Source organism: Micrasema longulum, unplaced genomic scaffold (genome assembly GCF_059751315.1).
Source record: "Micrasema longulum isolate JH-2025_06_02 unplaced genomic scaffold, ASM5975131v1 h1tg001414l, whole genome shotgun sequence".
In the NCBI taxonomy this organism is placed as follows: domain Eukaryota; kingdom Metazoa; phylum Arthropoda; class Insecta; order Trichoptera; family Brachycentridae; genus Micrasema; species Micrasema longulum.
In genome coordinates, this window is record NW_028278600.1 from 420,460 (window position 1) to 448,454 (window position 27,995).

At 32.3% G+C, this 27,995-nt stretch overlaps 1 protein-coding gene across 1 annotated transcript in view; it reads left to right on the forward strand.

The window, feature by feature from the left end:
• The first annotated feature begins 10,332 nt into the window (after positions 1–10,332).
• The window catches only part of LOC148275483 (integrin alpha-PS3-like), a 36,324-nt gene continuing 18,661 nt past the window's right edge, over positions 10,333–27,995 (forward strand). Inside the window, 6 exon segments of the mRNA XM_088235657.1 lie at positions 10,333–10,458; positions 11,380–11,638; positions 22,195–22,313; positions 23,489–23,580; positions 23,920–24,058; positions 24,363–24,460. Coding sequence (XP_088091783.1) covers positions 11,469–11,638; positions 22,195–22,313; positions 23,489–23,580; positions 23,920–24,058; positions 24,363–24,460 — 618 coding nt within the window. The 5' untranslated portion in view covers positions 10,333–10,458; positions 11,380–11,468.

Below are 27,995 nucleotides of genomic sequence, written 5' to 3' on the forward strand. Positions count from 1 at the left end.
TGTTTATTATAAGAAAACAAAAAAATTTCAATAATAAAAATAAAAGTATATATTTTTTTAAAACTATCTATCAAAGAATTAAGAATAGTCAAGAAGGAGCGTAAAATCATTTTTGAATACATCAGACTGTGTTCAATAATCCCCCCAGTATGCCTTATTTTCACCGCGCACATTCGCGATGTCGCCGCGTAATGTAGCTTGATGGGATAAAAAAAATCATAACACAAATGTAACTAAAAAAAAAAACAATCTGTTAATTTCTCTAAAATTTTATTGTGCACGCGGAAACATTGATTGACACAACAGAGAAGATATTTAAAGGGTCATTTAATAAGAACAATTGAATAAATGAACTTTGAACTTAAAATATAAAACAATTTTTTTTTTACATAAAACGGATATTTTTTATATCATGTTAAATAATATTTTATGTTTTAAAGATAATCTCATTTAAATATCCCCCACGACGTTGTTTAATTCGAGGTCAAATTTTCATTAGATGAGTTAAGTATGGTAAAAAAAAATACTACCCTAGTAACACTAACGAAATTTCTATTTTGTTTCTTCGACAATCTGACAGATGGAAAAATAATTCAATTTTTAAATAATGCATTTGCTACTTAAACATTCGTTTTCTAATTACACATGAAATGTGATATCATTCTGTTTCTTTAAGATCCTAGCAGAATTTCTACACTTTAAAAGGACACAACACGGCATAGTTGAATTCAAATCAGGAGTTGCGTACTAAGCGACGTCAACAAAGAAACTAATGGGTCGTAAAACGTAAACTTACTCATTTATGAGTAGTTTAGTCGTCTTCTGTTTGATGTGCGTATGCAGTTTCTGGACTATTCTTAATTATATGCTATTGATGTATTCAAAATTAGTTTTCATACATATTTTTATGTTTTAAAAATAAACACATACTCGTGCAAAACGGGTCGCAGTACGCTTCACGTAATATTGACGTCACACCTATAAAAACTCATTTTATTTTCAACATTTTAGAACAAAGATGGAGAAGAACATTTTTCATTAATTCTCAAACTTTTCTTTTAAATATTTTCATTCTTTAATCAGTGCATGTTTGTCCTAATCAGTGCATGTGCTAATTAAAATGCATGTCGTGTTGATTTAATATTTTTGTGTAACAACTATGGGCGAAGGTGTATAGTGGGTTTTGCGTGTTGGTTGGCTTGTTAGTTTAATTGGTGTCCTGACAAAGAGACGGATACGTCTCGAAACCGGTAGACATAGAAAAGTCATAGACATAGTAAAAATATTTAATAACATTTAGTAAATATATCATTAATAATTAGAAAATGATACTATTACTGTTAATTTTAAAACATACCGATATTAAAAATTGAAGCATAAATCTAAAGAAATTAAGTAGGGTTATTTTTGATATAAACACTGGATATCAATTTGATAATTAATGGACAAAGTTCATAAAATATGTGTGATCTTAAATATTTAGTTAATAAGATTAATTTTCATGCATTACATAAAACTTGCCTTAGATATCATTTAAAAGGCAGATAAACATTCTTTGAAAAATCAAATTTTCTGTGTAAAAGACGACCAACATTAGCAAAAAAATCGAGACTTACTTAGGGATACCAGTAATTGGAAAATCAACTAGCCCCTTTTGAATTCAGTCGGTACGCGAGTAAATAAATCTTTATTTTCTTTGTGTGTATTTTTTAACACCCGGACTAAAAGGGTTAAAAACGTTCAGTTCCTTGATCCTTGATGCATTAGTTTATTCAATTTTATATATTTATTAAGAATCGAACGAGCGCAATCCTTGTCAAACGCACTAAGTGTATTAGCGGTACAAGGCGGTTAACTTTGATACAACTTCCGTCCGGTTAAACTTTCGGTTCGCTGCAGGTTGGGCTGACTCGGCGACTCCCGGAACTGCAGAACCGACTGCATACAACAGCGTCACAGCTGCAACTGCCAAGAGCCAAAACACAGTAACCTAAAGAAATCTTTAAAAAAAATTGAAGCTGGACTCTGCAACTCTGAAATAAACTTTATTTAAACAAAACAACGGGGTAGGTAACTAAAACGCTATTTTCTTCTGTTTTTGCGCCTTGGGTGTCAGAAAACGTAGCGAGTGATTGCAACAGAGAGAGAAAACATTTTTAAGAAGGGAATATGGAAGTCTAGGCATTTACAGGGCTTATGACTTGTCATTGGCTAGTTTAAGTTGCCACTTTCAACACTGTAATATTCACCATTCTGCGTATGTATGAATTTTCCACAACTCTTTCATCTGTTGTCTTTTGTGAAGTAAAAGAACCTAAACCTTTATCATGTGGAAGAGATTCATTTGGCTGAACCAATTCACCTACAAGGCAACGCCTGAAAACAATTTCCCAATGTTTATACTTCTTCTTTTACCAGGTAGTTAATTCAACAATGTTTTGAGTATGTCCAAATGCTTGCAGACTGGCTGGATTTCCTCCCTAGGGAGTTATTTATATTTAAATCTTTTGCAACAGAGAGGAAACACATTTTTGACAAGTGAATATGGAAGTCTAGGCATTTACAGGGCTTACGAACTGTCAAATCTAGCCAGTCTGTGAGCATTTGGACATACTCGAAACATTGTTGAATAAACTTTGAACTCACGTTAATCCTCAAGGGCCATGGCGGGTTTAGTAGCTACTTTAAACTTTCCAATATCAACAGCTGTCCATGCGATAATGAAACACCTCAAAATGCTACCACTTGTCGACATATTGCCCCCTTATCAGCGTCGAAAGACAACCTGACGCAGAAACGATGGTGAAGATCTGAAACACGTCCATTTAGTAATCTGTAACAATGACTTATCGCAAGGGGTACACAGTTTCTTATATGGTTAGAATATTACAGGAAACAACCACAATAATAGGTGACAAAAATGCTGTGGGCTAATAATGTCTATCAACGGTACGGCTTCTCCTGAATGATTTTTCTCTGGTTTTCTCTTTACTAAGCAACCGCGGATAAATTACTGTAAAGGTCCACAACCGAATTTCTCTCCTTTTCCATGTTTTACTTCCATACACAAGTGAAGAGACTTTAACTCCGTTCTGCACTGCCAGTCTTGCTTCGATTGTCATTTTTTTACTATCTACATTATGCTCAGTGTTAATTTTGGTAAATTTATTGATAATTTTAAGAAGCTAGAATTCATTCGTCCATGCGGTTTGTAGCTGCAAGACGATATTTTTTTTAAAAATATTTTTTTTAATACTTTTTTATTTGTTTTTTTTCCATGCATATATAATTTACATAGAAATATAATTACAAAAATACATCTTAAAATTAAGCTATAACATGAATTGGGAAAAATGCCCACAAAGACTTCAGCGTCTGAGCGTTGGCCATTCCTTTTTTAATAATAAAAAAGTTTATAGCATACATATATGTCATGATATGACTATGAAAAGAAAAGAAAAGAAAAATAAAAGAAAAACCAAATTATCATATGCTGATATTTGGTAAACATGATTTATTTGCATTGTGCATTTTTTTTATGAATGTGTCAGTTCCTTCCATGCTAATCCAAGACCTCAAACCTACTTTAAACTGTACCAGTGATTTATTGTTTTGATTAGTAATCTAGCTACAATAGGTAAATGTTATCATCTAACAAATATCTAAACTTCGTAAATGGGGTCTTGAATTCCAACCGTCCATGCGCTCAGTAGCTGCAAAACTTGTTGTAATCTAATTTGTTTTTTATTTAGTTTTTTTAAACATCAATCAAACTCTTAACTTCATTGTCAAATAAAATAAAATAAAATTATCTAAATAGGGGCTAGATTTTTTACGGTCTATGCGCTCTGTAGCTGCAAGACGTGCGTAATCTAGCTCCTACATATCAGAATTGGAGACAAGGAAATAGAATCCCAACCGTCCATGCGCTCTGTAGCTACAAGACGTGCTAGGATATTTATTTACTGTACAGCGCCCTTGAGTTGATTTTCACAAAAATGGCGCTTTATAATATGCAAATACATTTATATATAAATATTTATTTACGCCGCTTATTTTTTTGCCCGCATTCACTCTCCTTTCGAAATATTTTTCCACTCTTCTGTCTCGTGAAAACATGCATCCATTAATTATTTTTTTAATTATTTTTTTATTTATTTATTATTAACATACAATATTACATTTTAGTTATTTTAAGACGTTTTTGAAATTATTATTTTTTTACAGGACTCACCAAGCCAATGAATATGGCTTGTCGGTAAAGATCCTTTACAATTAATCATATGATAGTCCTACTTGGTTTTATAATAATAATTACTAACTTAGATATAGGGAGCGAAAAAAAAAGTACATGTAATTGATGCTTTCAAAAAAAATATTTAGAAGATGTAAAAAAAAAGCAAAAAATAAGTGAATGATCACGCAATTTTAAGATAAAAAATAAATAAATAAATAATAAATAAATTGATTCCATTACTGCATTGTTTTCTTCTCATTTTGTGAGTTACTATGTTTTGACTTCGGACGGCCGACCAGCGCCAGTGTTTCCATCCAGCCGGAAGAATGTATCCGTGCATTCACTACTTCCTCTCCCACTTAACTCTGGCAAGAAGGAAAGTGGCTTTTGTTATAATTTTTCTACTTCGTTGACCATACTGAAAAGTACTGCGTTCTCTCGTAGATTTTACCACCTTTACTTATTTTACTTAAAGAACAGTTTTGTTCAACTTTAAGCATATTTAACCTCAAAACAATGAGATTCATTATTTGTAATTTGGAAATCCCAAAGTTTTTAATTCTACGAAACTTTCAAATCAACACAATTCAATTCAATTAATTTATTTTAAATAATACGTACATTACTCACTAAAATGTATTATGTACATATTATAAAAAGACAAAAAATACATAAAGAGACTCTTGTCAAAATAGTAGGAGAATCTTGCTCCAGAAAACCCCTTCGGATACATGGAACATATCAACATCCAGAGCGATGTTGTTCAACGTAGCGGTAGACGTTCCAACAGGTATAACCATCGCAGGTTGGTCCTGTATATCGGAATATGAAACAATCTATGCTGACGCTGTTTTAGGTAATTATCAGGAACATACAAACCAATGCTCATCATTAATTATCGATCATACCGAGCAACAATTGAAAAAAAGGTGTAGTCAAATACACATTCCTTCTAGTCTCTAAACTGCTGTAGCTAAGCATACCCTGGAGAAACTCGGTCGGGTAGAGCCAAGTATAATACCCGCACTCTCTTATGTAGAGATATCTCAGAAACTTCTTAAGGATTTTCTCTATCATATGAGAGTACTTCAGTACATGTGGCCCCCGAATCATGGAGCCACTCTTGAGTATACTTCGCACCAAGAACTTGTAAAGAGTTCTCAGTACGCGGGTGTTTTCAAAAATCCTTGCAGTACGCAGAACAAATCCTAACATCTTCAATGCATTACCACTGATTATCTCTGTGTTCATGAAATGTCAGGGTGCTCACAAATCTAACGCCCAGATCATTACAATTCGATGTTTGTATCAGATAACTTACTACATTATTATGACAGATTGGGTTTCACAAGAATTTATAAAAAAATACTCTGCCTGAAATTTAAAGTCAAAATCAACCAGTGTGGAGGTAGATTAAGATGTAGTGGTTATTTCAGGTATTTTATTATTTTATATAATTTGATGCATTGCTTCAGAATACTTAATGGTATAAGTGTAAATAGGTACAGACAAACCAGGAACTCAATAATGGTAAATGAACGCGTCAACCACTACAGTAAAGTGCTGATTTACCTCCAATTGATTTCATTACTAAGGATTTTTACTTAAGAGCACCCATCGAGCAGGAAACACTCTTCCAGGGATCTGGTTCTATTTAATACACAAAACTGTAGTCTCAAAACTGTAATCTTAAATTCCCTAGCTATTTTTTTTCTAAATCAATTAATTTTGTTGTTTTTTTGCACCACAACAGGCCAGGAGTCACAATTACAGTATAGAATTTTGCTGTATACAAGTTGGAGCTCCTACTCCAATTGAAGATTGACAGTAGACACGAGGTTGAGGTCTGCTGCGTGTTTATTGCATGTTGAATACGTTACTTCACTTTGTTGTGGAGTGCGAGCGTAACGGCTTGAACTGACTGCACTTGGACTGTAGTGTAGCGTGTACGCTGGAACTAAATAACTACCTTTAGCTGACTTGGTTAGGCTGACTTTTTGGGCTGACTGCTGTTACCACGCTCTGTGGTCTCTTTACTGGCCACGTTTCTTTGTTTTTCATGTCTTCATGGCGTGAATGTACTGCAGATGATTGCTCTTATGTAAACGGACGTTTAATGTGCAATACTGTTAATTTTGCAGAATATTATGTATTGTATTCAATATAAAATGATGACATGCTTCATCGGTCATTTTTCTATTTTTTAGGTGAAATTATTTCACTATCTATGATCTATTTTGTTATTACAGCACAGAACACGCGAGAAAAAATATATTTAATACTTGTGTTCTCACCAGAAATCGAACCCGGAACCTTCCGTGTGTGAATCATGTATTACAACACGAAGGCCGCCAATTTCTATTGGTTAAATATTTTCTGCAGCATACCATCTGTTCTAAGATATTTATTTCATGAATAATGATTAATTATTAAAAATAAATTATTCTACTCTTTAAATCCTGTAGGAAATTTTACTAAAACAGTGTTCTGAATATGTTTCTATTTGAAATTTACGCACGCAATGTAAAAATGCAATTGCAAATCACATTTTAACTACAGTTTTTTTCATTTTTGATATTAAATCTCTTTCTTAAGATCTCATTAAATGGATGGTGGTATTTCAAAATAAGAATATAATATAATACCCTTGCAGCGTGAAAATTCGTCGAAAAATCATAAATCTCTCCACCTCGGCTGTAAATAATGTTTGATAATACTCTAAGTGAAAAATGAAAACAAAAGTTATCTTCTGTCTGCAATATTTTGTTCGCCCTTGAGTGGTCTAAAAACTCTCGACCTGAGAGATTATAATTAGTATAGTCTGTACTTGTATTATCTCAAAAACTGAAATTTGAAATACAGTCACGTATCCTTAATATCTACAGCAAATATTTTTGTCTTTGGGAATTTCGTTTTATTCCAAAACCATTGATTACAATCAATTAATTGTTAGTTTTTCTTCATTATTATTACAATTATGTATTTTTGTCTTATTTTCTAATAATTGGAATGTAGGTTATGCTTCTATTATTTTCTGCATTAAATTATATTTGCAAACTTCTATCCTTTTATTTTTACATCAGCGTTATTTCCCTATCCGCACCAAAAGGTACATAAGGCACTGCATTGCAATTTCAATTGCAGCGTATAAGGATCGTTTTGTTACATGGAAGGTACGGTGACCGTACGCATTTACTGTCAGTCCTGGGACGCGGGTTAAATTCCCGCCAGTTGCAGCTTACCGACCACATACCGCACACCGCACCTGAGGACATAAGTCTCCTTGGCGGTGCCCACACACACGGAAAATTTGCTCGTTTTCAAACGAGAAAAGCTGCCCGAAGGAGCTCTCTGAAATCTGGTAGCCTTAGCATCTTTGTGCTGAAAGAAAGTAATCCAGAAGTACATAATATGTACTTTATTGGATTGAGAAGAGAGGGAAGTGAATTCTTCACTGACTGGGATTAAATTGATTGGACATGATCAATTCGCCGAAATGATTACAAAACTTTTTAAACCCGCCAGTTGCAAGCAAAAAATCAAATCTTTTTTTTTCCTCAATCCGTCTGGGTAGTATAGTGTATTTTTCATAACCTCCCCACATATCCTCTCTTTCCCACCTGCTGACGAGCCTCTAAATAGAGGCTGAGTGGGTTAATCCTTTAATTAAATAATAAAAATAATAAAAAAATAGATTTAACTCAACTTTTTGTGTTTTATATCAATTCTCTCTGACTCTTTACGTCTATCGTATATACTACGGTGTTTTCCAAACGTCACACATTTCGCTTAATTTTAAAAATAAATAATTGAATTCTTTGAATTTGCTAATATAACTACATCTGATTTTAAAAACATAAACTCCAAAAACACTTCTCATTGGTTCGTCCTATTCTCGAATACGCCTCCGTAATATGGTCTCCTTCGTATGTTACTCATATAAATCGCATCGAATCAGTTCTCAGTTCAGCATTCATTTTTAAGAAAAATTTCGTACAAACTAGGAATCACAAAAGATCATTATAACTTTGCCGACATGGAACTTTTCCTTAATATATCCAGTCTCTCACAGGATCGATTTAATGCAGATTTAATTTGCATGTTTTAAATACTTAATAGTTTATTTGATGTCCCGACTATTCTCCAACAAATATCTCTTAGTGTTTATTCACGTAAACTCAGAAACAATAAATTTCTGTTCCTCAGTCGTAATAAAACATCATAGAATTATGGTTTCCGTGCGCCTCTACCCAGAATGATTAGATTAGATTGTAAATGAAAACCATGATCCTAATTACTTTGATTGCAAATTGGGTTTTTTACAAATAAACTAAAAAAATATTCCCAATTAATTTACTGTATATTTGAAGAATTAACCTGGATTCCATAATGCCTGTCAATCTATAATACGAGTATTAACTTGTCTGTGTTGTATTGCTTCTATTATTTGTTACTGTATTATTATGGTTTTTTGTTATATGATCTATTTGAGTTTGTTTCATTGTCCGTAAATTTGTTAAATAAAATAAAATAAGATAAAAATAAAATTGAAACTTGCGAAACATTTTCTTATGAGACGGTTGCGCATTACACAGGGTATGACCTGCCCCTCGGTGGGAAGGGAGAAGTAACAGCCTCGCAACTAACAGCTTTATGCGATATTGTAGGAAGTTTTTTAGCGCAGCGCGGAGACCGTTTTTACATATTTTCACCCTTCGGGGATTAGACGCGCTGGCGCCAGCATTGCAAAATAAAGTGTACGAGCCTTTTTTGGGAAATGATTTTTCGGCGTTTTTCTTGCTTATTTTCCCACAGCTCATGGAAAAATCTTTCAATAATGTGTCAACGACATTCCTTTAATATATTCTTCCCGTAACGTTGTCATATACTACACGTGAAGGGATTTTTAGAACAAACATATTCGTACCATAAATATATTATATGATTGTGATTTATGATCTGCCGAAATTTAGAAAAAAAATGTATGCAGAACCAACAATTTTATTTACTTATTTACGTTATTATTATTAATAATAATAAATCTTTACTAACCATAATATATAATGTCATAATCATTTTAACACATGCGTCTTTTTCTATTAATTTAAATGTAAGATATACTTCTATTATTTTGTATACTGTACTATATTTATAATTTTACATAATTTACATTCGAATAGTTATGTATCATTTATGTTTATTTATTTATTTTATTTTATTTATTTAACAGATACACACCGTCAACAGTGATCAAACGACATAATAAAGAGACAGAAAAATTTCTAAATAAAAATACTACATATTAAATTATTATTAGGTACCAACAACAAAGGGGTGTGTTTGTGTGTATTTGTAAGTGTTAGTATCTGTTTTTGTGTATTTTGTGGGAGTAAGTGTTAAGGTGTGTGTAAGCGTATCGCAGCCAGATAGAATGAGTCATAATTTATTTAAAAATAAATTAAGAGTCATGTCAAATATATAAATAGATTAAAAAAATATATAGTTTTAGCTAGAACTATAGAGGAAAGAGTGTTGTGCATAGTTAGTGCTACATGCTGCAAGTTGGATTAAATATTTATTTTTTGTCACGCGAAAGGGGACATTAAAATTCATTTTGGAGAGTAGGTTTAAAGAGTCTAATTACATTAACGTGCACTGTGCATGTGTCCTACACATACCTTTTATATTTTTTGCGCAACTACTGTGGTGACTGTGTGTAGTGGGATTTGCATGTTAGCGTAATTAGTGTCCAGAAAAAGAGACTAAGAATGTGAGATAAGTTTATATTTGTACCATTGTAAAATAATTAAATTTATGCAATATGTCGCTGAAGTCACGTACAATGATACTTTCATGAATACTCCGCACTCGTATAATTTTTGGTGTAAATACTTAAATACATTCGGCATGATTCCAGCATGAAGCTGTGGTCAAAAGGACTCTGAATTTGATTAAAATACTCAAAGGATGTGGTTTACCGCGATAAGATTACTTCCTATGACTACCTGACGTATGCTTTATCAAACATTACGCTCCTGAACTTGTGTTGGCGAAAATTGGATTAGAGTCATTACTAATTACACTGTGCACGGTGGCATAAAGTTGTGTGCGGTGTTACAAACTAACGTGAAAATAAAATAACCCCGTTGTGTAAAATGTATTATATACTTTTGTGCTTGTGAATGTTTGTGGTTCTGCTAGTTGTCTATCGAAATGTGAATGTAAGAGTTAAAACAAAGGAATCAAATCCATCCCGAAACTGGTCGATATACCTTACACATTATAATATCCGAAGAATTGTAATTTCCTATCATTTTATTCGTCTTCTTATTAAGGTATAAGAGATATCTTCAATTATGGATTATCAACGAAGATACTCCAAATTGTCAGACAAATATACACATTTTTGTACAGAAAATTTGATTTTACTTTTTGGACAATTGAAGATAACAAGGAACTTCAGTGATTTCTATATATTTTGTGAAATTTATTTATAAACCCATACGAATTACATTTATTTAACATGATATTTTTTAATTTATGTTCTATTGTTAATGATAATATTTTCAATATCTTTTGTAACGGTTGTCTATTGTTTAGTTTTGCCTGGTAGTTTTATGAAATTATTTCACCAGCGACGTCACAAGTTCTAGACGGTGAGTTTTATTTATTAGTGAGTTGACTTCCCGGAAACCGGAAATCTATCATAACACTATCACAGGTTGATTCAGAAGAACTTGTGACTTAGTTCAAAGTATTTGATTTTTATTAAAATCGTTTTTATTCATTTTTTCATACATTTCTGAAGGAAGAAGAACTTAGGCAGTACACGAAATATAGGCGCATCAGCAAAGGCTGCCAGCCTATAACGAATAATTAAATGCCCTTATTTTTAAAGCCTGTAAGAAAACATTTTTTCTATCCAATTTTTCGTAGCACTATACTTCTTCATTCTGTTAACTTTAACTCATTGTAAGATTAAATATTTAAAAAAAGGTTTTTCCAGTATTTTTGGTTAGTGGAAGATAACGCTTTTAGGAATAAGTCCATAATAATTTTCTCATAATAAATAAACAGTATGGAAATATGACGTTTTTGTTTTACAATTACAAATGAACAAATGCCTTTAAAATACAATCTAGTAATAAAAAAAACTGTTGCTTGTAATTTAAAATGAACACAATGCATCTGTGATTGTGACTTATTTAATAGTTAGTGATATACGTTTACAATGGAGATCCTATTTACTTGTGTATTGGCCTTGAGTGTGGAGTTGGTGACGTCACAGCTGGTGGATACTAGGATGCCCTTGGTCTACGAAGATCCTCAGAAGCTCACAGCATCACGACCAACTTATTTCGGATACTCTGTACTCCTATACTCCAGAAAAAACTACACTTGGTAAATATTCTGAACGCTTTTTTTACGCATAAAAAATGTTGGTTGATATAACATAGAGAATATTATTGTAATCTAGGAATTATCAGAGCGTATGAACCGTCATTATCTGGAATTTTTTTACGTAGAAATTTGTTAATTTATTATAAAAGACGAGAGATACTCAAATCTAGGAATTTTCAACAACCGGTGACCGGTTTGATCACTTCGGCGATATCTTCAAAACCAGTATCTTTCGATTGATTTTTTATAACTGATTTTATTTTTACTGTAAAGAAGTCAGTAAACCTTATAAGTCTTGGGGATGTAACGAAAGCGATACAATATGTCAATGATAATTCTAAATTTCTCAATTTGATGAGCACTCATGTTTAGAAAATAATAATTTACTACTCTGGCTACGTTTGGACGTTCATATTGCAGACTGAGCGCTTATGACAAATAATTGAACGTTGTCATGCAAAAAACAGCTGGCCATAGAAATAGTAAACTTAGATAAAAGCACCTTCGTGAAAAGAGCAAATAATCAAATCTACCCAACAGATGGAATGTTTTTGACTTTGACAAACGAATAACAATAAACACATATTTTTTTATAAAACAAACAAAAATCTAATCATGTTTTTGCCTAGTGTCAATGATTTTTTAAAGTACCGTTGGATTTTTCTTGTACAATGAGTGTTTTCTGCAAATTGAGAAATGTTGTTTTTGTGATTGACGAGATTTTCAGAGGGTGATTTTCAGAGTTTTTTTTTGTATGAAAGAGGCCTGGCAGTTTTAAGCAGAAGATAGAATTGACCTTTCTGCATCCGATAACGCAAATATTTCATTTTTTCATCAGATCAGATTAAGGCTAAAAGTTACCGTTTTTTTTTCGTTAAATAAATGTTGTTTGTTTATTTTTCCCGTCTGAATACGTTTACAAATTTTAGATATTTTTTAGATGTAAAGAATTTTAAAATGGTCTCTGACTTTTCAAAATTCAAATATCAAGCTGCAGAAAATCTGTTGTAACGAATTTGATTTGGTTTTATTAATTTTCCTAGCAAAAAGTGGGTTCCTTGCATTCTGTAAGCCAGTAAGCTGAAGTAGAGATCCAATAGCGAGTCACAGTACCCGTTTCTCGTACCTGACTGCGTTGGCTTGAATCCAAATTACCTTTAAATCGTACATTTCTAAATCACTCCGACATCTTCCTTCGGTTATTCGATTTCTCGCAAGAATGATCCTCCTTTTCACTTATAAAGATTTTGTATTTAACCTTAGTAAATATCACTTTAACCCTCTGCCATTGGAAAAGTGAAAAATTGTTCTCAGGCAGATAAAAATAATTCTAGAGTATTGCAATATTATTCATTATATTTGCATCTAATGTCGCATTGAACACTGCATTAGTACCCTTACCGCAGAAAAATGCACGGGGTGGAGCCAGCAAAAGTGCTATGCATACCTTGGAAATAGCACAAAAGTACGTACTCAAGGCTCTGCTCGGGGTTCCTATCAGAACACCCACAACGGAGGTGTTTGAACGAGTAGGTGTTCTGGACGTCAACTGTACACTAGGGCACTTTTCGTTCACACACATAAAAATGGTGGGAGTAAATATTATACAGTCTATGAAACAAGACAATAACTATTCGTGCCACCTAAAATAGCAACATTGTTTGGTAAACGGCGTCATATGTATGTACCTTGCTTCCAAAATTTACAACACTATACCTCTTGATTCAAAGTTAAATACAAGTACACATAAATTCAAATTATTTGTTATAAATGGCTTCTGGATTTGGGTTCTGAGAATTACCTTGAGATGGTCACCCCACCAAAACAATAATCTTATTGTTGCATGTCTACTTTTTTATAATTTATATTTATATACATACAGTCCTGTTTATTTTATTATATTTATTTATAACGTGCTAGAACCTCAGAGTAATAATTCGCCAAGCTATAGAGGAGCCCAAACGTAAGAAAACCATTCTATGATTATCGGGTATTAAGTTAGCTACAGTTCGCAGCAAAACAATAATTTGAATCGGGTTGTGGTCCCGTTGCTAGTGTTGCGGACTCGCGGATCGGAGGTCCGAGGTTCGAACCCCACTCGACCCCAACTTGATTTCCATTTTCTAATAGTGAGTTATTTACAACTCGTTGAAAATGGCCACCAAAATTTAAATATTTGGGTAAATCATAAGAACGCTAATATTTATTTTAAAAAAATAAAATAGACCCGTACTCAGGTCGAGAATTGCCAAATGGATATTAATTTCATTGTAAATACTTTTAAATGTGTACCTGTGTATTTATTATCGCAGGGTTATTCCAATTTATTTTTCTATTATTCGCCTGTGATTTTTTTTATTTTATGCGATTTTAAGATTAACGTTGCTATTTTTGAATAAAATTTGAATCGACCTCTACTCGATAAAGACTCAAACTTTATATGGATGCCTAGTGCGGCCCCGACATATTGCCCGTAATCAACTGTTATTATCACCAGTAAACATATTTTAATAACATAAATAAAACAACTTTGTTTTTAACCACTAACATATTTGAATTCACAAATTTATTCCCTTAATTGAGAAAAAATAGTATCTGAAGTAAATATGTTGATATAAGTAAAGTTTCTATGCATCATAATACACGTGTCGGGGCAATATATTCCGAAAATCAATGTAAATCATGAGAAAATATTCAAAATCAATTACCTGTGAAAACTGACTCATTTAACACCTTTGACGCTCCTACTGCTGCAACCAAACATACTGCAATTCACCATAGTCCATTTTAATGCAGTATAATGTAAATATCCAAGTTATTTGCAAACAACGCCAATCTTATATTTTACCTATAGTGGGGCGGGGCGTTGAGAACAGCATTGATTAACTGATAAAAAAATTGAGTTGAATAAACATTACAGAAAAACAATATTATGTCACTGTATAGTTTAACATTCAAAAACTGTTGTGAAAACACACTATTTTAGTTCGTTTTTCTTGTCGATCGCGTATCGAACCCAGAACATCATGCGTGTTACAATTATATACTAGACGTATTTATTATTTACGAAGGTACTGGATATTTTAGTCCTTGTCTACAAACATTTGGACAAATTCAAAATATTGTTGATAAATCCACCTGGTCTATGAAGAAGTATAAAAATTGAAAAAAAAAAATTTCAGGCGTTGCCCAGTATGTAGGTGAAATAATTCAATTAGATGAATATCACTCGCATAAAAAAGGTTTCAGCTCTTTAACTCCACAAGCATCAACAGATTAAAGAATTGAAGTAATATAGATGTTCAAATATGGGCAGAATGGTGAATGTAACACAGTGTGAGAAGTGGCCACTTAAACCGGCCAATGATAGGTTATAAGCCCTGTAGATGTCTCGACATCTATTTAGCCTGCTTTAAAATGTTCTTCATATCTGTTGTAATATATTTATGTTAACAGCTCCCCAGGGAGTTGAGTCCAGTCCTTGTCTACAAAAATTTGGAAAAACTCAAAATATTGTTGATATATGAATAAATAAAATAAAAAATAAATATACATACATACAGTGCCCTATATTGGAAAATGTATGTTTCGATATATTGCAGAAAAATAAATGTCTTAATTTTTTTCAGGGTTATAGTATCTTATTAAATACGGAATTTCACTCGAAGGCTATTGTTTTTCCATTAAATCGCTAACATTATTGAAAATAAAAACTAACTTTTCTTGTAAATAAAAGCTAACTTTCTTAGCTTCTCTAAAAGTTTCGTAATTTAAGACTTGAACTTTGTTGTTATTCGCAAATCGATTATTTTAGCTTGTTTTTCATATCTTAAAATTTATTTTGATTTTATTTTCAACATAGATACGTACTTTAAAAATACGAACGATTTTTAATGTTCTTAGATATAATTCCACATACATAGCTCTTAAAATAGAGAAAAGATAGAATTATATTTGACATTTAAGGTTTTTTTTTATTCTTTCATTTCTTGTGATAAAAAATTGTTTATTGTATACGTATATAATAAATAACAATTTATTCCATAAATATTATTCTCGAAAATTCGGAAATGATCATAAAATATGTCGATCTAGCAAATATTACAAAATACAGCAAATTTTTCATCTTCTTCATATCCTTGCCACACCTAATGGTGCATAGGGCACTGTATTGGTACACTAATCGCAGCGTATCATAAACATTTTTTATAATAATAAAAATACTTTATAGTTTTATTTCACTTTTATAAATAGAATAAATATAAATAAAAGTGGAATAAAACTATAAAGTATTTTTATTATTATAATTAAAATGCAGTTCCATCAAGAAATGTCAGTAGAAAAACTCAATATATTAATTATTTTTGTTTTATGGAGGTAAGACGATCAGTCATACTTAGGACTATGAAATATTCTAGTTTTAAAACATCGTTTTTAATAAATATTTCACATCAGCCATGCCGGAATTGAACCCGAGACCTATTGCATGGCAGGCAAACGCGCTGGCCAATACACCACGAGGCTTACCATACAGCAAATCGGAATTCGTAAAAACGCAAAATAACAATCGACAAAAAACATGAAATATAAAATTATATCTAGGAATTATACATACGAGAATTACCACAGAGATTCACAATCATTAATTCATTTCTATTTAATTATGAAAGGCCTAAATAAATATGTTATTCTATATGAAATAACCCATACCATAAATATTATAATTCACAAAAATGTATTATTTAGTAAAACACGAATTTCAGTCATTTTTTTATTTTTTTTATTAGTTTTATTTAAGAAGGTAAACATGAACAGAAAATATATAAGGAAAAATAAATAAACCCACTCAACCGTGAAATAAGCTTGTCAGCAGGTTATTTATTTTTCTTTACAAAGAAAAAAAGTAAAAGAAATTGTAAACATTTAAAAGTTTTATTAACATTATTAAGAACTAAAAGCAGACGTATTTTTCACACAAAATATATTTACAACAATTTAAATAGTTTACTGTTAACATAAAATAATAATCAATATGAAGCCTAGTTATTCATTGAATTAAGTTTTGTCAACATTTTCGTTTAAGATCTGTTTAGGATTCTTATAAAAAAATTTAGTAATTGTATAATGAAGTATTCTTTGGCCATACTTGTTTACAAACCTCGGTACTGACAAGCCTTCACGTTGTGCTAGCCTTGTATTATGTATATGTATATGTATATGTATATGTATATGTACATGTATATGTATATGTACATGTATATGTATATGTATATGTATATGTATTTTCTGGTAGGTACTGTCAAACCGATATCTAGAAACATATTTCAACCATAGAATAGCATTTACAGACAGGCATCCTTGCTTTTAAAAAAAGTTTCGTAATTTCGTAAAAAAATTAAAAGAGTAAATTGTATTTCTTATTTTTGTTTATATTTAAATCATCACCATTTCATTTCAGCACCTAATGGTGCATAGGGCACTGCATTGGTAAGGAAAGATGATCAGTCATACCTCTTCAGGTGCCAGTCCCGGGACTTTTAAATATTCTAGTGCAAAAACACCCTTTCAAATAAACATTTAAATGTTTATATTACTATAAACCATGTCGGGAAGCGAACCCGAGAGCTCTTGCACGGAAGACAAACGCGCAAAACAAAAATAAGAATAATAACTATCTTATTTGGTATAATTTTGTCTTACGGCATTTAAAATTTCTGTCCATTAATACTATTTGCAGGGTTCATTTGATAAATTTCGAATTACCAGAATAATTATTGAATTAACTTGACATTAATTTTTGTCCTACATCAAGATTATAAAAGTCCATTTTCCTTTGGGGTCGACAGGGGAAAATTTCACGCTTCATCAACTGTTTTACATTTAGCCAATTTTGTGAGATAGACTATTAGCTTTTCCAGATACTTGGTAATAAATTTTCATGTAACTTCAGTACATAGGAAACGGAACTTTTTAGTGTATCTAACGCTTAGTTTATTTTTGTTTCCAAAAAAATTTCACAATAATATTTTTTTTTCATTTATACATTTAAAAAAAACCACCTCGTTTTTGGCCAGTTATTTTTTTTTCTACCCACCGGTTTCAAAGATAAAAAGATTCTTTATCAACGTATACTTAACTTATTAATTCTAACATATTTTATTTGATCAATGTTTACTTAATATTATGCTGTGTATGGAACATAATTTAAATCAAGACACTGCACTGGATTTAAAAAAAAAAGTTCTTTATGTTGAAAACAAAATATCAAAATTAGACTAGCATATTAACATGTACATCATAGATTAAGAACATTTTAGAAAAGGTAATATAGAAGTCTAGCCATCTACAGGGCTTTTGACCAGTCATTGGCTGGTTTAAGTGGCCTCTTTACACACTGTGTAACATTCACCATTCTTCCCATATTTGGACATCTATATTCCTTCAATTCTTTCATCTGTTGATGTTTTTGAAGTTAAAGAGCTGAAACATTTATTTATGCAGGTGAGATTAATCTAATTGAAATATTTTACCAACATACTACATTACCAATATACTACTTACCAACAGTGTTATTTTCAGTGTAATTTAATGTTACACAGTGAACACTTAAACCAGCCAATGACAGGCCATAAGCCCTGTAGATGGCTAGACTTCTATATTACCTTCTCCAAAATGTTTTTCATCTCTGTTGTAATATTTTAATTGTATTTGTATTTAAATTACCATAAATCAATACTTATACTACTGGAAAAAAGGAATAAAGAGGAAAGATGAAAGAGGGAGTGATTAAAGAAGAGAAAGGAGATGTTTCTTCAGACGTGATTTAAACAGAGATAATGTAGCAACATCTTTGATAGTGGATAGGAGATGATTTACAATCGAGCCGCATGGACACTATATGAACCCCCGAAGGTGCATAGGACACTGTATTAGTATGTTAAGTGTAGCGTTTATCGATCATCTGTTTTAAGAAGGTAAGGTGATCAGTCTTACGCTTCAGGCGCCAGTCCAAGAATACAAAATATTGCGGTGTAAAATCACCACCACTCGTCCGGAGTCCGTATTATATTGAAAAAAAAAGCAGAATTGCCTTCAATTGTCGTATAAGTTCTATCGATTTTTTGTAATTGAAATATTTTCATTAAAAAATTTAATATTTGAGTATATTGGTCGATAATCGGTAATTGAACACGTTTTGAATAAAAAACCTTACAAATATCCATTTTAGTACATAAAATTTAATCTTATTTTACAGACGATTGAAGAAAACTACATCTATATTCTTTCAATTCTTTCATCTGTTGATGTTTTTGAAGTTAAAGAGCTGAAACCTTTATTTACGCGGGTGAGATTCATCTGATTGACTTATCTCACCTACATACTAGGCAACGCCTGAAATTTTTATTTTTTAATTTTTATACTTCTTCATGGACCGGTGGATTTATGTGGACAATGACAGGGCATAAGCCCTGTAGATAACTAGAATTTCATATAACCTTCTCTAAAATGTTCTTCATCTCTGTTGTATTATGTTAATATTAACCGCTTCCTAGGGAGTTCAATCCAGTCCTTGTCTACAAAAATTTGGACAAACTTAAAATATTGTTGTTAAAATTAGACAACTTGGAAATCTAAGAAATCAAAAAAGCGATTCATAAATAAGATGAAAAGAATAAATAACCGAGAAACAATATTTCCTTTAGTCCACTCTTGTTAAGTTTTAAATATTATACCCATTTCACATTAAAATTCCCACCCTTACAAGACAAAAAGGCTTGATTTATTAGCTCCATACGTAGCATAATTGATTTCAATTTTTCTAATATTCTGAGCTGGAATGAATAAATGTATAAAGTAACACACAGTTAGACATTAATTTTATCTCTAAAGAACTAATAAAGAAATTTAATTAGATTTAAAAAAAACGCGTTTGGACATTTCTAGAATATAAATTGTTAAAAATTGTGTGGTTTCGAAATCCGATCTGAAAAACATAACTGGCTTTTTATGACTCTGGAAAATCACAAATTTTAATACAAAGTAGAGATAAATTATTATAATAAAAATAATCAAACGCATTATGTTTTTTATCTTTATCAAAATATGTAACAGATTAGTTTTTAAATAAAAAAAATTGGTAAAGCAAAGGAAAGTATCCAATAAAATTGTTCTAACTTTAAACCAAATGAGTACCTAGAATTGTTTTAATAAATTCTTAACAAAAATAACCAAATTCAATTTCATAATTAATCATTTCAATAACTGCTCCAATTTCATACCGAATGAATTTATTCAAATGAAAATACACCAATAGACAAATTCATTCGATTAATTAAATAATTTCAATCCTAATTATTTGAACCGTTCATTCGCTCTTTTAATTTAATCTCTCAAAGATATAATAATAATGTTAAGTAAACATTGATAAATAAAATAGGATAGAATTCATTAGTTAAGTATTCCTTTATAAAAAAGGTTGTACAGCTTTGAAACCAGTCCGTGAAAAAAATCTGAAATAAGTAGTTAAGCACAAAGTTGTTTTTATTTATTTCATTTTAATAAATAACCACAAATTTAGTGCTTCAAATATAAAATTTAAATTCTAATATTTTTTTCTCACCGGTAATTAACAAACATTTTGAGCATCGCAATTAATTATTGAAAGTTTAATTTGACTTTCCTCGTTCAATGCAATCTCGCAATTTGCTTTATAAAAAGTATGCATGACAGCAGGACACTAAATGCCAAACACTCTTTAAGTGGATAGGAAAGTCTGTTGGCGAACGATAACAGCCTTCTCCTGGCGAGTTTTCTGTGGTTTCCTCGTCATTAGAGCAAATGCGGAGAAGCTCCTAAAACAGGCCACAGCCCAAACATATCTGCCGATCCTTACATATCATAAACATAACAACTTTAAAAAGTTTTTCAAAAGTAAATTTAGTATTTTTGGAGTAAACAAACAAATAACGAGAGAATCAACATTTTGGAGAAGGGAATATGGAAGTCAGGCGTTAACAGGGCTCATGACCTATCATTGGCTGGTTTAAGTGGCCAGTTTACCTACTGTGTATTATTCACCATTCTACCCATGTTTAAACATCCGCATTTCTTCAATTCTTCCGTCGGTTGACTTTCGAGAAGTAAAAGAGCATCATGTGAATAAGATTCATCCGGCTGAACCAATTCACCTACTTGGCAACGCCTGAAAACAATTTTTCAGTTTTTATACTTCTTATACCAGTTAGTTTAATCAACAATGTTGTGGGTGTGTCCAAATGTCTATAAACAGCCTGGATTTCCTCCCTCGGGATTAATTTAGATCTAAATTTGACATATCACAAGCCTTGTAAATGCCTATACTATCAAATTCTTCTACTTTTTCTTCCTCTTCAGCCTTATTCTCTCCACTGCTGACTACTACTACTGATTCCTCTTCCAAACGTCTCCATTCCTTCCTATCACCCTCTTTCATCATCCATGTTTTACTGGCAATAAAGGAGATGTCATTGACCCATCTTTTCTGTGGCCTTCCAACACTTCTTTTATTTGCCCATGGTCTCCACTTTATAATCCACCTGCCATCGTTTTGCCTCGCCAAGTGTCTTGCCCACTGCCATTTCAATCATTTGGTGCACGATCCATGATATCCACCACTCCGGTTCGGCGCCTTATTACTTCATTTCTTATTTTGTCTCTTAGACATACACCGAGCATCTGTCTTTCCATGAATCGTTGCGTGCAAAAGCGCGCATGACGTGCGCGTGACTTTCATATTACCATATCATAAATGTTTTTCTCTATGTTGCAAAAAATTTGATCTAAATATTTACCCAGAGAGGAAATCTAGCCTGTCTCCAAATATTTGGACATACTCGAAACATCGTTAAAAAAACTTCTCTTTTTCCTGTACATTAAAAGCACAATTTGAGTAGTAAATTGTTTTGCGTAGTGAATTAATATAATAAACCTACACGTGATTGTTTTGTATTTTTTATGAATAAAGTATTATTGCATATGTTATTAAATATTTGTATGTCAACACTTACCGACTTTTCTATGTCTACCGGTTTCGAGACGTGCCTGTCTCTTCGTTAGGACACCAATTAAACCAACATGCAAACCAACATGCAAAACCCACTTTACACCTTCACCATAGTTGTTGCACAAAAATATAAAACCAACACGACATGCGCTTTAATAATCACATGCACTGATTAGGACAAACATGCACTCATTAAATGGTTTGCATGTTGGTTTAATTGGTGTCTTGGCGAAGAGACGGGTACGTCTCGAAACCGGTAGACATTGAAAAGTCGGTAAGTGGTTATTTACAAATATTTTATAATATTTAGTAAAATGTTTGACCACATAGTTAATGCTTTAAATATTAATAATACATAACATACTTATTAGGCGTAGGTACTTATTTTAAACATTTGAATAATATTGAAAAAAAAATGCGGGAACATAAGTAATTCAATGAAATAATAGTTTTCATAGTTTTTATTTGAATGTTTGTTTTATTCCTTTTAAATCTGTATTTCTATTGTCGCCAGGTTACAAGTTGGTGCTCCACGGTCAAACTGCGAAGCTCTTAGTAAGATCAAGGAACCTGGGGTCGTGTACCGGTGTGGAATCGCAGAACCCTGTCAATTACTCTTACTGGATAGAACAGGTAATTATTATTAGGGGAATACAGTTAACAATTAACCCAAAAGACCCACAGCAGCCAACAAAATGTACTTTACTTTGCTGCCAGTATTCAAATCACGTAACGTTCACATAAAAACTGAAATTACCATTTGAAAAACAATTATACGAACTGTATTGGCACATGGGTGTGAAGCATTCACACTGACAGTGAAATTGACTGAAATGCTGGGCAATTTTGAACGAAATGTACTCTGAAGAATCTGCGGACCTGTGGGATATTGAGACGAGAGGAAGCCTTAACATTACCATCAAGCCACCTTCTCTAGAGAAATAATACTGATTCTGCAATCGGGGGAGTAGCTATCCTAATAAATACAAATATTTAGAACCGTATATCTCACAGAGTCATTTATGTTTTATAAAATCAAAGTGCTTGATGAATACATATATCTAGGATACAAAGTCAAACTTCGTAAAGATAACCAGACAGTGGAGTTGCCATATATTTTTGAAAATAAAGAAGTCGCTATATGCTTGAAAAGACAAGTCTATGAATCTTGCATATTGCTAGTGACAACATACAGACTAGAAACCATGTCTGTAACACAAAAAAAGTAGCCAGAAATTATAATGCCCGCAAAAATTTATGGAAAGACAGGTGCTCGGTGTATGTCTAAGAGACAGAATAAGAAATTAAGAAATAAGGCGCCAAACCGGAGTAGTAGATATCATGGATCGTGCAGCAAAATTAAAATGACAGTGGGCAGGATACTTGGCGAGGCAAAATTATGACAGGTGGACACCCAGAATAATAAAGTGGAGACCATGGGTGAACAAAAGAAGTGTTGGAAGGCCACAGAAAAGATGGATCGATGACATTGCCACTATAGCCGGTAAAACATGGATTATGAAAGCGGGTGATAGGAAGGAATTTAGACGTTTGAAAGAGGCCTTTATCCAGCAGTGGAGAGAATAAGGCTAAAGAAGATGCTGATTCTTTGACCCATTTTATAGGTATCGTCCAAATGTATACGACACGGTAAAATTTGTGTGAAAATATATTTATTGTTTTGTATTTTATTTATTTTATGGTTACTATATGGTAAAAATTCCTGTCAAGATTGAATTGTTTTTTTTTATTCAATATTGACTTAAATGGTATTTTTTCTCAGTCTAAATAAAGCTAATCTGTTGTAGGAAATGATCGCAACAATGAATATTGGGACAAGAAAGATGGCAGTTGGCTTGGAGGTACCATGGCCGTCCATTCTTCAGCCGACAAAATGGTGGTACGTTTTCCTCTTATTATTTAGATAGATAAGAAATATCATTCATTTATTTTTTTAGTCTTGTTACTTGTTCATGAAATCATAATATATTTTGTGTATAATAAAAATTGCGGCAACGATTATGAAGAAAACATATGTAGATATAACGTATGCATAAATAAAAACATAATTAGATGTACGATTTGGACTTATTTAACTCTCCGCTATAAACAGAAGCTGAGTCTCATTGACAATAATAATATTTAGCCTCCTTTAAAAACAATAAAAATCAACAACAAACATACTAAAATTTGAATCTGACATCATGCAAAGCAAACAACTTATTTTAAATTTGAATAGATCTGCGCTCCTCGGTGGATAAATCAAGTACACGAGATGAGAATTAAGGACTATCTGATATTGGGAGCCTGCTACGTCGGTAAGGCCAGCGATAGAGAGCTTTTGGGCGCCATGGCTGACAAATTGGTTCCACTTTTAGGTGAGTCTTATTTTACTAATAAATAAACTTTACATCTGGTAATAAAGGGAAGTCGCTCCGATTTAATTATAATTTAAAAATATACTTTCTCTAACGGTAGAACTCAGAGCAGTGGCGGCGGGGGCGGTCCGCCCCGGGTGCCCAGCACCGAGAGGTGACACCATCCACGGTGCAGCTCAGAAAAAATACTCGCACAACTGACTCAGAGAGCCAAACAGCCAGATACCTACTCAAAACTGAATGCAGGATGACTTGAAGAAGATGATAAAGGTTACGTTCTACATTCAATTATTTTTTATTGCAGACCACAGGAACTACACTGAGACAACATGGGGGAATAAATACGTATACGACTATGGAATGGGACAAGCGGGAATGTCAGCTTACTTCACCCACAACACGGTAATTACATTTTATATTTTTATATTGAACTTGTTTCTGTTTTCGTTATGTTCTTATATTCTGCTCTCGGGTGTCAATTATGAGGCAAGCACTGTTTTTCGAATTAAACGGACCAATTAACGAGGCATAAAAGTTTTAATTTTCTACAATATTTTGAGTTTGTCCAAATTTTTGTAGACAAGGACTGGATTCAATTCCCTGGGGAGCTGTTTATATTAACATATTACAACAGAGATGAAGAACATTTAAGAGAAGGTAATATAGAAGTCCAGGCATCTACAGGGCTTATGACCTGTCAATGGCTGGTTTAAGTGGCCGCATACATTTTTTACATTTACATTTTTACATTTTTTTTTGCACCACAACAGGCCAGGAGGCCTAATTACAGTGGTGAATTACATCACAGAGCACCCAGGCTTGAGAAAAATCACATTTGAATTTTTGTGTTCTCACCGGGAATCGAACCCGGAACCTTCCGTGCGTGAGTCAAGCGTCTTGACCACTACACCACGGAGGCCGCCACGTCTGACACATCACGCCAACAATAATTTATTTCGTCTTCTTCATTCAGATACGTCATTTAAAAGGCTTTATTTGCTCTTGGCTCTGTGATACGTACCTCTACGTCGTTCACCATGGCAAAGACACTCAAAATCATTTACAGTACATTGCTCATTGGTGCAAAGCAACTTGGAATATGCATCACAAATATGGAGTCCTTTGTACAATGTGCAGATAACCCGCATTGAAAATATACAAAAAAAATTGTACGACCAGTACATTAAAATATGTCAAAAATGTCACCTCTTCAAAAACGTCGCGAAACAGCCGGTATAATTTATCTACTAAAAATTGCTTCGTTCAATTGGCTGTTCTGGGCCGCGATTACGAACGGCTATCTTTATCGGTATGTACTAATATCAATATTTATTTACGAAAGTGTTTATATTTGTATTATAATTTAAAGTATCTTCGTCGGTAACCGGTAACATGTTTAGAAAAAAAAATGTAAACATTTTGTATTTTTCATACAGAAAACTTAACTTTACTTTGTAGATAAAATTGAAGATAAATTTTAACTTCCCGCCAGAACAGTACGTACCCTGAATTGCTATCTAAACTCTCTATTAATGTTCCTTAGAAAGTTCTTAGGAAATAACTTCCGTCTAATTAAAGACAAAATTCATATTAATGGCGAACTTTCAATAAATCAAAAGTTATATCAAAATCATTCGACAAATATTTATTTGTGAATAATCATAATATCCTGCGGCGTTTGCTTTCGAAATAATTTTGTAACGTTTATTTTTTTTTATTATTATTATTAATTTTTTTTATACGCTTCCACTCGTTTGCGAGTGATTTTGGCTCTTAGAAACAAGAATAAGAAATTTTAAATAATATACGCTTCAGTGAACGACAAAAAAAACCCATACCCACGAAAAAATATAATATAATGTGACTTGTTAAAATCAGTATGAAAGAGTTCTGTGACAATAAAATATTATTACCGTCTAAATTAAACGTAAACATAACATGAAATTTTGGGCCAAAAGTAAAGAGGGACATTCAATTAGACTTATTATTTAAATTTGGCAAATAATATTTAAATTTAGATCATTGTTTATTTAATGTTCGAAAATATATTTTAACTCACTGTGGTGCTACTTGCAAAAACCTGTAATTGGCTTATTTGTTATATTTTTATACATGATAACTGTAGCTGTTGGTTATTTGAATAAATAATAAATAATGTGAAGGTAAAATGGTTGGTGTAACACTATATCCGAAAAAACATTCGACTTAAGTTAACAAAACGTAAATATATAATTGTTGATAAATTGTGCAAACGAACCAGACGTAAGTTAACTATTGTTGCGTTTTCGTAAAAATGGTCCATATTAGTTGCATGAAAGAAGTAAACATATGTAAAACAAACACGAGGGTAATATAACTAGAGTAAACATAAGCGTACGAAATATGTCCCCTCAACCTGCGGCCAATTGGTCTATGTTTGATAGAACGGACTTTAGTCAGTTGCGAGCGTTCGCCGGCTACTTTTCTCCTCGAAATTACTAAAATGCCCATATGTACGCTAAGATACTGAGCAAATCGATCTGGAAAAGCGATGGTATAACCTTTCACCGGCAAGTAATGTTCATAACTTAATCTATATTTGTTTAAAATAGCTATTTTAATGGCGAAAAAATCTTATATTAATAATATGCTACAATTCGCGAATCATCTCCTGTCTCCGTGCTGCTCAGTTATTCGGGCTCATTATAGTAAAACGACAAACAAAGGTGACGCGTATGCGGAAGGGAGTGACCTACTAAATAGAACTTAAAGTAGACCGATGTAAACAGTCCGTGCTTTTTACTGTAGGTACTACCTTTTTTTCTTGTCAAAATTTGCTATCTCCGCTGGTCATTTCCTGTCCTTTGAAGACGACTTTTAAGCTCGGATTTGTATGGAGTGTTATCTCTTTATATTATATCTCAATGAAAACAAAACATTTTTCATTATGCTGAAAACAATTGTTTTAATTCCAAACCATTTAAAATTATTTTTAGCGCTGCAACTGTCTCGGGCATTTATTAACGCTATGAGTTATGATTTCGTCTTCTGCTATTCGCTAATTTCAATGTGTTTTATTGTTTTTAAACGCTCCACCTCGGCCAATAATTCATTTAATTCAAGGGAATGATTTCTATTGAAACCGAGCAGTTGGTGATTTTCCCATAATCCTCGACTAGTCATTTGATATCACCCCTTCCCGAATGGTGAAAGTCTTAAATGGAAACATTATTTGATAAGTTGATCCTTCGCAGAACCTTTCAGCCCCTATTAATTATTCCTGTTTGATTTATATTCCGCCATCTCTCCGGGGACAAATATTCCAGCGACGGCCTCAGACTTTCTCGTGATTGATATGACCGACAAATGTTTTACTTGTCCGTTCCTATAGGAAATGGTACACGTTCTGTCAATAATCCGACTGAACCGTAATTTTATGCGTATTTATTATGCCCATATCAATATATTATGTTTAATTTTTCTTCGCTTTCGTATAAGTATTTTGATATATCGTATCAACGAAGAAACATGTATTAGGAATAATTCAATCAAAAAATTCGAATGTAATTATTAAAGTAATTTTAAAGGAACCCTCAACATTCAATACGGAAATTCTATCTAAATTATTTAAAGTTCATACAGTAGACAGTATTTATAAAATAAATTCCATTACACAAATTTATAAAGAAGAAAAAATATAATAATTTCACATGAATAAGTTACTCATATCCCAAAATAATATTAAAACCCTTATATTCCACACAAGTCATGGTCAAAATAGCTTCATCTTCAAAGGTATCAAACATTACAATAATCTCCCCAATGAACTACCATAATCGTAACCTGAAAGAACTCGAAAACATAATGGAGACAGATTTAAATAGTCTAGCTGACTGGATGAGATTAAACAAATTTAGTTTGAATGTTAAAAAAACATCGTATTTGATTTTTGGAAACA